Source organism: Coturnix japonica, chromosome 14 (genome assembly GCF_001577835.2).
Source record: "Coturnix japonica isolate 7356 chromosome 14, Coturnix japonica 2.1, whole genome shotgun sequence".
Lineage (NCBI taxonomy): Eukaryota > Metazoa > Chordata > Aves > Galliformes > Phasianidae > Coturnix > Coturnix japonica.
In genome coordinates, this window is record NC_029529.1 from 2378874 (window position 1) to 2392833 (window position 13960).

The window sequence follows — 13960 nt, forward strand, 5'->3', positions numbered from 1 at the left end:
CATCCTGCAAAGGCAAGGACATTTAATTGTGTCCTTGTATGACTGCAGTCGCTGTACACAGCTAATACTCCTATTTGCAGGCACAGAAATAACTGGCTCACTCAGCCATACAGAAAGGAAGACATAAAAGGAAACCAAAGCCCCAACAAGAATAAACCACTGGAAAGTTTTATGTCAACAAAGCTGAGTTTAAATTAAGTAACATCAATTCAGTATTTTGACTGTAAATGAATCAGAACATGAAAGCATGTTTTGAAGGGAATGCTTGTGATGAAACTGCTGTGACTGGATCCCACACTAAGTGAAACTAACAGGAAAGTTCCTACTGGTTTCTTCTGTGTAGCATCAAACCCACATGGCAGAGTTTACTTCTCCAGCTTTAATGCTACCTGGTAGGCATAAACTGTGAATTCAGCAGCAGAATTGGTAGGAACACACCAAGTAAATGACTTACCAGTTACAACACGGCGGCAAATACAGCAATGATCCATCGTGTTGCACATGAGTGATGGACTAAAATCAAAACTCTATGAAGATTTTCCATCCTTACGTTTACTAACTTTCCTGCCTTTGCAAATGAAGTCCCTTTCAGTATTGCTTTTTCTGCTCTGACTCAGTGGCAAAGGTAAAACAAAACAAGGGAAGGAAATCCAACCAACCAAACCCCACCAAGCCCAGATTGAAGTGAGTTTCTGTACTGCCCGAAGGGGTAGGAGTTAATTCAAGAGTCACCTTGCTTTACATGAACCAAAACACAGCAGAAATGTTCTCCAGTAGGAGGAAATAAATGACATGTTCAACAACCACAATATATCGTTCCAAAGAAGAACAGAGAATTCATTTGCTCAGTAATTTTACAATGATGATAACAAATTAAAACTGTGGGCAGACAAGAAGCCAAGAAGATACACAACCCACAGCCAGGATCAGTCAAATTAAAGGGAACTTTTCACGTTGTCAGATTCCGAGTAATTAGTGCTGTCATTAGAGGCACAATTCCAGCTTTAAGCAATTTTGAGTAATTAATGTTCCCTTATTTTACCTAGAAGCCCTGACTTCAGCATTCTCTTCAGACAGGATCCTTCCAGCTGGAGCTACACAATGCAGATTAGCCCACGGAGACATCAATTAGAGCAGGCAGATGAAGATGCAATTTGTCAGACCGTACATGCAAACTGTTACTTCTCGCCTCAGACTCAATTTTTACCAACACAGCAGCCACGGCATGGAAACCCAGACACTGCTTTGTCCTGTCTGCAGCCATAGGATTGTCTGGGCTACAAAACTCTATGTGACCAAAGTACGGAACAACGTGAATGAAGCGACAGGTTGTGCCTGCCTGCACAGCTCTGAGCAGTTGCAGGAATTCCATGGCTGCAATTACCCACCTCATAGTTTAAAATACATCGTTTAAAACACATCATGGAGGAAACCCTGATAAATATGATCATCCAGAAATGTAAATTTCTAGGTTAAAATCCTAAGATGAGCAGAAGCTGGCCCTGTAGCTAAAATACTGAAGTGACAGAGTTTACGACCATATTTACAGTATTTCACACCAAGCTTTGAAACCACATGACTTACAGAGTTATGATATGAAAGAGAAGTTGTGCATGCCTTCCAACCCATTGCCAGACAGCAGCGAGCAGTGCCACGCTCTAGGAGATGTGTGGCAGATGACACCAAACTTTGCTTTCTCCATCAAACAAATCAGAGCAACAGATACCCTCGTGTTCAGCTTCTGAACTTTCCATACATGGAAGAAGGGAAGGTCAAAGACCATGTCCTTCACCCAGCATTCTTCTCCGGCACCTAAAATGCAATTATAAAATCCCAACAAGGCACTTAGAAAACTTCACCCCTTAGAAATTCATCTTCTCATGGAGAGAAAAAAGCATCGGCTTCTGCTTGGGCTAACAACAGGTCTTATACGGTTGAAAACCTCATCTTCAAGAAGCCCAAATCTTAAGTTATTTGTTACCAGTAACATATTTCATACTTCTAAAGGTTCGTAATTGACTGTGGAGGCTGTCAAACCCACTCAAATGCTTCTTACTGAAAAATTAGACCATCAATTCTGCCCTCCTTCATCCATCCACATTAAAGCAGTAATTACCAAAGACAGCCACTCTTCCAATATATGCATTTGATAAAGTTGTTGGTAGTACAGTACGAACAATATCTGCAGAAAGACTAAAGAATCAAGTCAAGAACACAGTCTGAATGCAAGTGTTATTAAATAATAAGCCAATCATACAACTTTTGAGTGATTGATGTCTTTGGTTTTTACTTGAAAGCCTCATTTTTTGCACATTTATAGGAGATAAATGCCCCACATCAAAGCAAATGAACGCAAATTTACTCTTTTAGACACCAATTACAGAGCAAAATGAAAACACAGTATTGGCGGGCAGCACTCAAAGTGTTGCTGTGCAGCACTTCTCATCACAGGGTGAGTTTGGGTACGATCAGATGATTTCGGTACATATGGTCAAAAGATCTGAGCTGTTCCCATCTGCACATTATCTGAATATCTAAACAATTGCCGCAAAGCATTGAAAACCTTTGAAATATACAAGGAAAACTAACAAAGCTGATGATATCTCCAGATTACCCTGTGAAGTACCAATAAGCAACTGTGTTATACAACCCATGCTCAACAGACTGAAAATGATCTTTCCCAAATCCAAATGACACGCTTCTGAAGCTGAAAGTGATAGACTGCAGCTGGCTGAGCAAGCACTGCACTGTAAGCTAATGCTACAAGCTGCCATTGTAAAGGAACCTCCGGGCTTTTTGTTGGCTGCTCTGCTCTCCTTGTTAAGGACTGCAAAGCTCCTCTTATTTAACAGTAATTAGATGGAGAGTTGAAGAAGACCTAACAAGAAAGGGAGATGTGCTTCTCTAAAGATACGCAGTGAGATTACTTTTCATCAGTGTAGCGGTGGGCCATATGTGGTGTTCTCTTTTGACTTCATCACCTCAAAACATGAGAAATATTTGTAGCTGAAAACATGAATACAAATTCAGAATATTCAGTATTCAGATTCATTATTAAAATATGTCTTTACAACAAATTTGAAGTATCTGCACATGATATTCAATGCTTCTCTCCAGCAGACAAGCACCAAGACACAGAACCACGCTCAAGACAGCAGCTGCAGAACTTGGCGTATGCGCTCACACTTCTCCATCACGGTTGGGTCTTCTGCATCTAATCCATCCAATTCCTGCATTAGAGCTTCAGCTTTCTGCACAGTTGTGTCTCGCGCGCTGCCCTTAAGGCCCTGCAGATAGTCCAGTAAAATGGTGAAATACTCATCTGGAACCTGCAAAGAAAGAAACATGGAATTAAAAAAATACCTGCTTTGTTTTCTTCTCTTTCAGTGTTCATCCACAGTCATGTCAAAGCATTACCTGAAAGGTAGGTGAATTACACAGACATTTGCATCTGCTGATGCCCACCTCCAAATGGAAGAGTTTCTTGCCAATGCTCAAAGTGCTGGGAAGGACAGACCGCAGTGAGAACTGTCATGGGCTCAGAGGGGAAATGCTGAGCAGATGTGGAAGTGATGATCAGCAAATGCAAACACTGCCTGAGAGAGAGAGCTCCAGCCTGTGAGGGCTGCTGGGAGGGATAACACATACCAACCAGACCCCAGTTTTGGATACATGTATGCAAACCTCACCAAACTCGGGAGAACGGCAGAAGTGTGTCCAAGGAATTAATTATGCTGGAAGTATCCTCAGTCCTACCCAAAACCATCAGTTTGCTATGATGAGATACCACCCAGCAGCACACAACAGATCCTGACTGTGACAGAATGCTTATACAAAGGAATTGAGTTGAATTTGCAAAAATTCAGACATATGGGAACAATTTTTAAATCACGCTGACTAAAACTGATACACCCCTTTAACGCATCAGACATCAAAAGCAATTCAGTTATCTGCAGTCGCCTGACCCCCATTTTACTTCCTTTCCAATTAACCAGTAAGAGATTAAATTTTAGCCTGTCTGGTACAACATACAACTCCATTAAGGACTCTTGGCAGTAATATAGCGAAGACTGCTGATGATTCTGCAGTATTTCGAACCAACTTATTGTCAACAGTGTTCAGTAAACAGATCTATCTGAAGCATATCTTAACTTCACCTTGTGTATCTGTGGAGCTGGTTGGAGCCAATAAGAGCACAGAGTTTTTGCTGTGAATCAGGAGATGTGACAATGACCTCACCCTGCAAATATGTTTCTTTGTTTGACTTTACACACACAACATTGCAAGGCGTACTCAGTGTGAGCAAAGCTAAACACATGCGTAAGTATTTAAAGGCCTGGAGCCATTGCACGAGGGCTGCTCCAACCCTGTGGAGTATCAACACTGCAGAGAAGACAGAGCTTCAGCAGATGCTTAATTTACAGCTTATTTCTCCAGCGACATTTGGCAGAACAACTGTGATCACTAAAACTTCTATCGCCCTCAAAGAGGAGGAAGAGAAAATACTCCAATGCTGCCTTAATCAATTGGGGATATTACTGAGCAGTAAATCAAAGGTGCAGCCTGCACTCTGCTTCGTAACTCACACCCTATGGAAAACCTTTATGGACTTCACACAAGCATTCCCGTGCTAAAGAAACAGTACAGATAAATATATATATATTCATTTTATAATGACTAACACTGAAATTGGTGATACATAAAGTGTGCCTGTAATATAAAACCAACACACCGAAAAACAATGAAAAAACCTCAACACTTTTGGAACCGTTTTTACTCGGATTAAACATGCTGCTAACAGTGAAAAACACTGAGATGCAAACGGTGTCAGCACAATGGCCCTTCAGCACAGGTATCAGAACCAGGCATTTAAAGCTCAGCCCCATTTCTGCGTCCTGCTTTAGCCAAATGAGCTGCATATATAAAGCCCCCTGTGCTCAGACCCCACAGCACAGTCACAGCTCACTGTGTGCAGTCACACTTAGTTGGACTGTTTTAGGGGTTGCAATGTTAGGGCCTCTTGGTGAGGCTTTATGAGCACTGCCTGTCTCTAAGCTCAGCTGGGAGGGCTGGAATTGGGTACTGAGGTGGCCCACCACAGCTCCAGCAAATGAAGTGATGTCTACAGGATCTCACTACTGTCATTATGGTTCTTTTAAACCATTTTCCCTTTTGCTTGTTTTTAATTCCCTCTTGCACACCTGCTTTACCTCTGCCACGACCAACATGCATTGGAGCAGATAACGGACTTTATTCTATAATGGACAGGAAATCAGATTTGAGTATAAAAACAAAGCAAAAGCAGCCCTGCATCGTCCTGACAAAGAAGAAGACTTCATATATGCTCGATCATGAGTGGCTCTGCTCACTGCACTGAATATGAATGCAGATGTTAATCATTATCTGCAGCTCGTATACAAAGCATCTTTGATTATTAAAGAGTACAAAACATGTGAATAGAAATAAATCGTTATGCTTTCATCACTTGGATAAGGAAAAAAAACACAACAAAACTAGAAAGGAGGTTTCCATTTCAGTGTCACAGAATAGAGTGAAGCTGGGTTTTGATCTGTAACACAAACGCTACTTACAGTTAATTATTTCCAAGCATATTGCAACACAAAACCCCAAAGCAAACAGGTAAAAGAGCAAAAATGCCACTCTGGCCATAAAGCAGTTTCTAAGCAGAGTTAAAGAGCACACGCAGACTTCGAAAGGTGGATAAACACTTTTAACAGCACAGCTTAAGAAGAAAAGGCAACGCAAACAACCTGGATAGCTATTATCCAATACGTATGTGGCAACTCATTACGCTGTGTGAACACTTGTTGCTTTCACAAAGCTCTGCTTTTAATTAGACAGTTCTCTGGAAGTATTTTTAATCGTAAAAGTAACACCTACTGCCAGGTGGTTGGTGCCATTTGGGTCAGGAAGATGGCGATGTTTAAGTGTGTAAATGCACACACACAGCCAGCGACACCTGACTGAATGCCAATGGAATGAATCAGTAAGGAGCTGCTGTGCAAACAGTGAGATGGGTGCTCTGCTACACAATGGGAGCACCAGCTGAAGTGATCTGCTCTGCACTGCAGTGCTCAGATGCTGATTGGAAGCTACATGGATGCTGTTTTTTAAGTTATGAAATGAATGGATTTGGGTAATGATGAAAGGCTGGCTTCTGGTTACGCCTTATGCTTTTTACAACATAAGGTCTCACTTCTAATTTCGATGAGAAAGCTATTTCAGCATCTTGGCAATGTGTCTGTACATCTTATTTGGAGCAGATATCTGAAGCAATCCACGAATCAGAGATTCACCAAAGTTGGAACAGACCTTTAAGATCATCCAGTCCAACCATCCACCTGTCACCAACACTGCTGAACAAACCTCATCCCTCAGCACAACATCGTACAGCTCTGGGTTCCACAGTCAGAAACTCAAAATAAGGACATGTTCAAATCTACCCTCATTAAGTTTCAGGTTCATACAAAGTGTTATTCCTCTCTGTCTGATGTGCTTAATTCTAGTGGTGACCACCCCAAAACAGGAAGATAAATAGCTGATATTTCAGTTAAAAAGACTGCAATGGATTCATAAATGATTTAAAAAATATTAGAAAAGCACACGGCTAATGCTAATGGCTTTTGCTTAATAAATAATAGCCACAATTAACACATAAAACTTGATAACATTATCATTCTGAGAACACCTTCTGATAATACAAACCTTCTCTTTCTCATACATGTGTGAGAGCAGCCAGGTCTGTCTTGTCTTTTGAAACTTCCATTCCTTTGGGTTTTCAGACCAGCTGCAATAAATTGAAGACAAAGAAAGAAAAAAAAAAGCTTAAAATACCGCGTGATTGAAATATTTATTGTTCATACAATATTTCCTATAGGGATTCTAAGGAATTTTGCATGCATGACATTGTGTTGATGCATAACGTTGTGTCGATGGGATATTAGTGCGTGTTTTTCTACAAGTGGCAAAACAAGGCTGGATGGCTTTTGTGCAAGAAGTGAAAAGCTCATAGGAAGAGACCACGGCCAAGAGAGAGACCACAGCCAAGAATGTGAAGTATTTCCATCAGAAAGCACTGATTCCTTAGGTCAGAACTGAAGGCCTTCCTCCTCTTGGAGCTACGAGCGGCCGCTGCCCTCATGTGACATACAACCACTGCCAGCCCAGACCCACAGCCACAGCTCTGCACAGCTCAGCATGTGGGGATGAGGGGTGGGCGAGGACTCAAGCTTGGGCTTCAGAATTTCAGCATTTCCCAATAAGCTTAAATACATGTGAAATTAAGCAGCCCCTACACAGCTGGCAGGAGGGACTCATGCCTGAGGAGTGCCCACAGCCCCCAGGCACTGTGGCTGAAGGACACATTGGGATGCAGGGGATGAGATGAGCCCAGCAAAGCTGAACCGCTGAGCGCCGCTGAGTGCACAGAACGCATTTTGCAGGAGCTGCAAGGCTTTGGTTGGCATAACGGTGTGAGCAAACTGCTGAAGGTTACAGGACAGAAAATGGCAATTCCATGTGGAACTTAAATAGTTTTTAAACAGGTCTATTCTGCTTCAGGTGAAGAAAGAGACCTTTGGTCCACCAAGAAATGAGCAAACCAGCAAATCCCACTAGAGAACAAATATTGATTTTCAAAGCACGTGCCTGAAAATCAGCACCTTAACATGTACAACATTTGTTAATACACTGAAATATCACTTAAAGATCCAGCAGAAAAACACACGGAGAAAAACCAGAAAGTTTTCTACTTGATTTTTCTCTAAGAAAAGTTGAATCCCCAGGGGGAGGTTTGCAAGATGTCTTTAATGCTTCAGTTTGTTTTACACAGCGACAGAGAGCACAGCATCAATTGAAAAGCCAGCTGGGTATGAGAATTAGCATTGTTTAAACACTGTCAAGTCTAATAAAGCAAAAGAGCCCTCATATTCGGGGAATGCTGCACCAGCAAATGCATTGTTCAGCCCATTCAATGAAACAGAGAAAAAAACAAGGCCACAAGTCTGGGAGCCTCCACAGAACTCCCTGCCCCCTCCAAGGGCTTCCCTGACTCAGAAATTCAGCTTAAAGAAAAAACTGGCAACAGCTCGTTAGGGTAATCAGGAGCTAAATTCTGTAAAAAACCCTGCAGCCAAAATACAAGGTGTATCATCAGACAAATGACAGCGACCCAAAAAAGGACAGACATAACACCAATAATATCACAACCTTCGCAAGGTGGCAAGAGCAGGCTGAATGTCAGACCTGACTACTGAGCAGCCCCTCTTCTAAGGACAACCTCTGTACAAGGCACTACTCACTTGTGATTTACATTGCTCGGTTAAACACACTGCCTAACACTCCAAGGATTTCATCCTCTGCTGATTTTATGCTTCTATCCCTTACGCTATCAGCAGAGTGCTAACAGGCGCTAGCTTGAAAAACACAGCCTCATTTCACTAATCTCCTATAAAGCTATATGATGTTACAATATCTTTATTACCTACTTTATAAACAACTGGGACTTACAAATGAGTGCACTGTAAGGTTAATTGCTCTTATTAGCCCGTTACTGAAACCATATGCTCTCTTCCACGTGTTGAGGCAGCCATCACGCTGCTGCACCCACAGCCACCTCCACCACAGTGAATTCTCTTGTAGAAATGAACACGAGTTTCAGCCAGTCTTCTAGAAAGGCTTCTGATAGAATTAATTATATAACCATGATAGTTAACATACAGTTTAACATAATCAACCGCAGTAACGATGCTCGTGCCCATCACAGCACCAGAGACTCTCCAGCCATTTCCCCCATTTTGCACTTGCCCAGCTAGGATCAAAGGCTGAAATAACATGGGAAGAAGCTGCATGTCCCTTCACCGATGATAGAAGCGTTCATGTTTTCTCAAACTGCCATCAGGTTTTTAAGTGCTTCTCTTTCTTTGGCTTCATCGGTTCCTCTCTCTTGTCCCAGTGAACACAGCCCTTCTCCTGACCTGATTTCCCATCGAACTGCAGCCAAAACACACACCATAATGGATAATCAAGACAAATAACGTGGCAGTTGCTCCCTGTAATTGGACCTCCCACAGTTATAAAAGTCTTCCACTGATTCCTATGACCACAGTGGCTTTTTCCCTTTAAAACCAACGGACAGTGTCACTCGGTGACGATGTGAGCAGGATCCCTCTTCTTACCAGAATGACACAATCAGTGCATTCTTAGAAATGCTCAGCTTTTAAACTAAAGATCTTAGAGCTTCATAATGCAGGAGAGGTCTCTGCTTTGCTGTTCATATGCAGATAAGCTTTCCTGACATGTTACAGCAGCAGAAAAGGATTTTCCCTGCAGTGGTTAAATAAACAGAGTTAAGACCAACTACATCATAGAAAATAAAAATGCTTCTTAGAGACGATCACAATATTCACTGCTTTAAATTCATTTGGTGGCCTTTAGTCTACGCCCAGATCTAATATAAGCTACAGAATTGGACGGAAAATAGACATGTTTAAAACATGTATTTTCCCAATGCGCCAAGGGCTAATTTCCAATATATTGTACAAACACTAATTGCCTTCTTTACACAGTTAATGTTTGAATCTCTCTTATGAGCTCCAGCTCATTGAAAAAACACATCAGCTGCCTTTAGTTAAAGAGAGCTTTCGTGTCTGTGCAAACCATCTTCCCAAATAGCTCCGAAATTGAAGATATGGAGGATATGAATCAAAAAAAGAATGTTTCCAAAAGAGCTTTTGGTTTTGTTTTTTAGCATCAGGGTAAGAAGAGATGCCCAAGATTTCCACTGGTCCATTACACAAATGAGTTTTAGTCTATACGTTAAAATCACATGTGGTTGCATTGTGCCTTCCCAGCCTCTCACTGAAGATGCAATCTGCCTTTAAAATGCTTAATCCCATCCCTTTCACCACTGTGACAGAAAAGGGGCATTTCTGAGTCCTGACAACTAAGTAGGAGCACAGAAAGCAGCTGGCAGCATGCAGGGCAGTGCACTCCATGGGATGCTGTAGTACAGAAAGGGAAGGGAAAGAGTCAGATTGGTTCCAGAAATGCAGCAAGAGAAAAAAACATTATTGTTACCAATTGAATTCAGGAAGACAACAATGCATCTGCTTAGGGTGCTGGCCAGGACAAAACACTCGGAAGCTGTCCCAACACTTATATAATCTCCTGTGTGCAAAGAAAAGCACTGTTTGAGAACCATCCGTTTTACTCACTTGACTGAAAAGATCATTGGGTCAGAGACAAGTGTCAAGAAAGCAAAAAGGAAAGACAGACACACGACTACCAATAACCACCAGACACAGCAGGAGAACATTGCCGTATGTCAAACACAAGGACACCTGCACCCATCTATGTCTGCTGCCATTGAGTTGGGCAGACAGCCCCTGCCTCCCCTACTCCATCGACTGCACAAAGCAAAGCTCCTGCACTCAGTGCCCTGTCTGTAAATGCGTGCAACAGGCACGAACTTGGAAACTGAGCAGTGATTTCAGCTCAGTTCAATGCTACATACGGCCTACAGGTGAGCAAAGGAACCTGGCACCTCACAGAGGCTCCCTGGGAATGCTGGAGCATCATGAGTGGGGCAGAATTCAGCAGAGGTGTGTTCAGGTGGGAGAAGAGCAGTGGATGTGGATATATAAAACCTATGTGGATGTAAGTTTTATATACGCCCTCCAGTGCATATAGCAAACTAGAAATAATAAGTTTTTGTCCAGTCATAACACATAGAGTTATTTAAAGGGAAATGTTAAGGAGTTCATTTGTATCGTGGGTATTTTATTTCTCTTGAGGCATTTGAAACAACTGTGTGTTTTAAGCAGGTAATTTCTTTCATTTTCTTTCATTGTCAGCGCCAGACCTCTTTACTGCACAGACCAAAAGCTGCATTGACAGAAAGGGCTCCTAAGGACTGAATGCCAAGAGAGCCATCCTACAGCACAGGGCAAGCTGTATGGGAGGTGAGAGGAAACCCCACCTCAGGTGTGTGTGTGTGTGATGCTGACTGCCCTCGTTTGGAAGAAATACCCAGATTTTACAATCTAAATCGATTTTTAAAGGCTGAAGCAGAATGGCTGTAATTAAAATGTAGGACCCAAGTACAGATGTAAGGAAGAGTCACAGCCCTTATTTTTAATCGTGTTTTGCTCACGCAATGGATGATCCTGTTATGTGCCAACTCCCATTCCTGGAAAAGCGAATACATTGACATTGATCTCTGAAATACAGCATGGAAGTTAATTAACTTCAAGCTTAGAAAAAGGTTTTTTTCTCATTTTCCTGGAAGAGAAGAAGAGACATCAATGGATCTCTTTTGCCAGAAGAAACTTCTAAAAATTGTCAACAGATTTTGGAAGCGGTGCCACATTTTTTGGTAGAAAATCCTGGCACCGTTTCTTAATCTGTGGTTTAAAAACAACTTTTAATGTATTCGTCCATCTGGTTTGTACTGAGCGCTGTGACTGCAGAGCTGGGAAAGGGCAAGGGGGGAAAAAAGGCTTTCTCTTAACTTTCAGTTTTAGTTCAGGAATCACATGGACAGGAGGGAAGAAAGAAACATCCTTTTCAGTAGCTCCTTTTGGTTCTATTGTCTAATATAAGGCCAGATCGTATCTGCACAGTGAGTTAAACAAATCAAAGAACTTCCTTAGAAAGCATTTACAAAGGAGAAGGAAGGAGCCTTTGTGCCTTAAAGCAAACCTTTGATTAGATCTACATTAAATGTTTATCACAGCGCATCTTTTATTATGTGCACTTTTATCACTTGCCATTATTTATTACGCTTTATATTAGGCTCACATCCTGAAGCTCCATCCAAGACAAAAATGCTCTTCCTGCTCCAGCACAGGCGCTGCTCACACCCAGCATGGGGCACAAACAGATGCCACAGGTGAGAAGTGGAAGGCAGGTCGACCCAGAAAGCTGAAACTGCGCCTCAAATGCATATGACATGTCATCAATAGAGCTCATACTTCTTATATATGGTATAATACATGCAGGGCATCTCAGCTGTGATTCAACTTGTCAGCCTTTCATAGACACCGACCTACCTGCAGCCGCCACCCACGGTCAAGTGGGGGAAAATATCCAATTAAAAAAGTAATAATCATTTTCTAGTACTATTATTTAGTGGCTGGCATCTGTTTGAGCTTGTCTGGAAGAAAACTGCATTTGATTGGAAAATATACAGGCTACGTCGAGAACCTTCTGTTGTTTCCAGTAGTTACGGAGACGCTTGAAAGCAGTGGGATAAAAAACCTAAAGGTAATACTGCCATGATAAATATGCTTCTTATTTCATACGGAGTTATAAAAAGAAGACAAAGTAGGAGTTGAATTATCACAGAAGAAGAGATTGATTTTGAGAGAAAGGAACTGAAAAGCTCAGCACAGTTGACAGCACACGTGGGTTTTCTCCATGGAGCTGCACTGCTCAGCAATGCCTGCCCATGCTCTGCAGTGTCCAGGACAGCACCATGTCCTCTCCCAACACCCTGAGATGTGCATTGCGTTACCAAGGCTGAATGCAATCTGCTTAGAGAAACCAACCTGCCCACAACTGCTTCCTGCAGGTGGCTCTCACTGCGAGCTGACTTTATCCATATGAAAGTAATTACTGATACCTTTTGGGGCACCATCGCATTTATTACTGTGTGAAGGAGACAAGCTTTATTAAGGATCCGGTTTTATTATTTGAAAAATATTGCCTGTTAAGTCTAACGGGGGGTGGGAGGCTGTGATGGTTCCCTGGAGCTGATTAACAATCATTGCCAAGTGCATTTTAAATGTTAATTTTGGCCTTGGCTGACCTGCCTAAACGATTCCCTACAGCTACGAAACCACTTTTTCAACCTTACTTTGAACGTTTGGGCACAATAGCTGAAGTGTGCTGGAGGAAGTGAGCTGCGGTGCTAATTCTCCTGCATGTCAGTGTTGTGACACAGAGAAAACACTCAGCCTTCCCTTTGCATTTCTGCCAAGCCAGGAGCACGGTCTGAATGGAAGAAGGTAGGTGATAGGAAATAGGAAGGAATGTCCTTTCCTGAGTCCAGGAGATGGGTCAGGATTTAACATGTGGGCTTCATGCTCTGTGAACACACTGCAAATATTTCCTTCACTTAAAGAGAACCCGCTCTGCAATCTGCTTTTGCTTAGAAACATCAGCAGGTACCTGAAGAACACTGCCCGGGGATTACAAACTCCTGCTTCCAAACCCAATACCTCTTACAAGGTTACTAGAAGCCATTTCAGATGAAAGAATATATCAAAGCTGCTTAATTATTTAATTAGATGCAACATCTTTTGAATGATGCTGTGCACAGATGAAAGCTGGGTCTCAACGAGAAATACCTAATGAGGACATTTAATAAGCTGTTAAGAAAATTCATTTATGCTAAATTTTATTTTAGTGGAAATGAGAGTCATTAAGAAAGGATGCATTATATTTTCTTAATTAGGTTGGGGAAAAAAAGAAGTTATCTTCCAGGACAGAGAATCAGGCGAAGATACCTGCAGTATTTTAGCCTGATACTGATAGGCTTAACCCTTGTTACCTATTTTTCTCCATCTAAGGAAGCACTTAGACATATAGAAATTATATGTTCAAAACAAGACGTGCTCCTGCCCCCCTAGTTCCCTTATAATTACATATAGACCTGGATGAAGACAGAAATCTCTTCCAGAGTAGCTGAAATGGTTTGGAATATTAATCCCCATACAGCATTTGCACCCAGAAATCAATGCAGATGTGGCCTTTAGGAGCACACTAACAGAACATCATAGAAACAAATCCATGCAAGCTCCTCTTCCAAAATAAGAAATGGAGAAGACGTCATGTTAATGATGCTATGAAATACTATACAACCCCATGAGACTGTTGGAACCAAACACCCAAGAAATGTTGAGACAGCTTTGTTTCACACTGACACAATGGCAGAGGT

General features: G+C 41.9%; 1 protein-coding gene across 5 annotated transcripts in view; it reads right to left on the reverse strand.

The window, feature by feature from the left end:
• Nucleotides 1-769: 769 nt before the first annotated feature.
• C14H7orf50 (chromosome 14 C7orf50 homolog) overlaps nt 770-13960 on the reverse strand; it is a 93062-nt gene continuing 79871 nt past the window's right edge. For all 5 annotated transcript variants that reach the window (XM_015876534.2, XM_032447611.1, XM_015876535.2 and 2 more), the window contains 2 exons: nt 6727-6808; nt 770-3329 (listed from right to left, as the gene is read on the reverse strand). In XM_015876534.2, coding sequence (XP_015732020.1) covers nt 3147-3329; nt 6727-6808 — 265 coding nt within the window. In that variant the 3' untranslated portion in view covers nt 770-3146. The remainder of the gene's footprint in view (nt 3330-6726; nt 6809-13960) is intronic.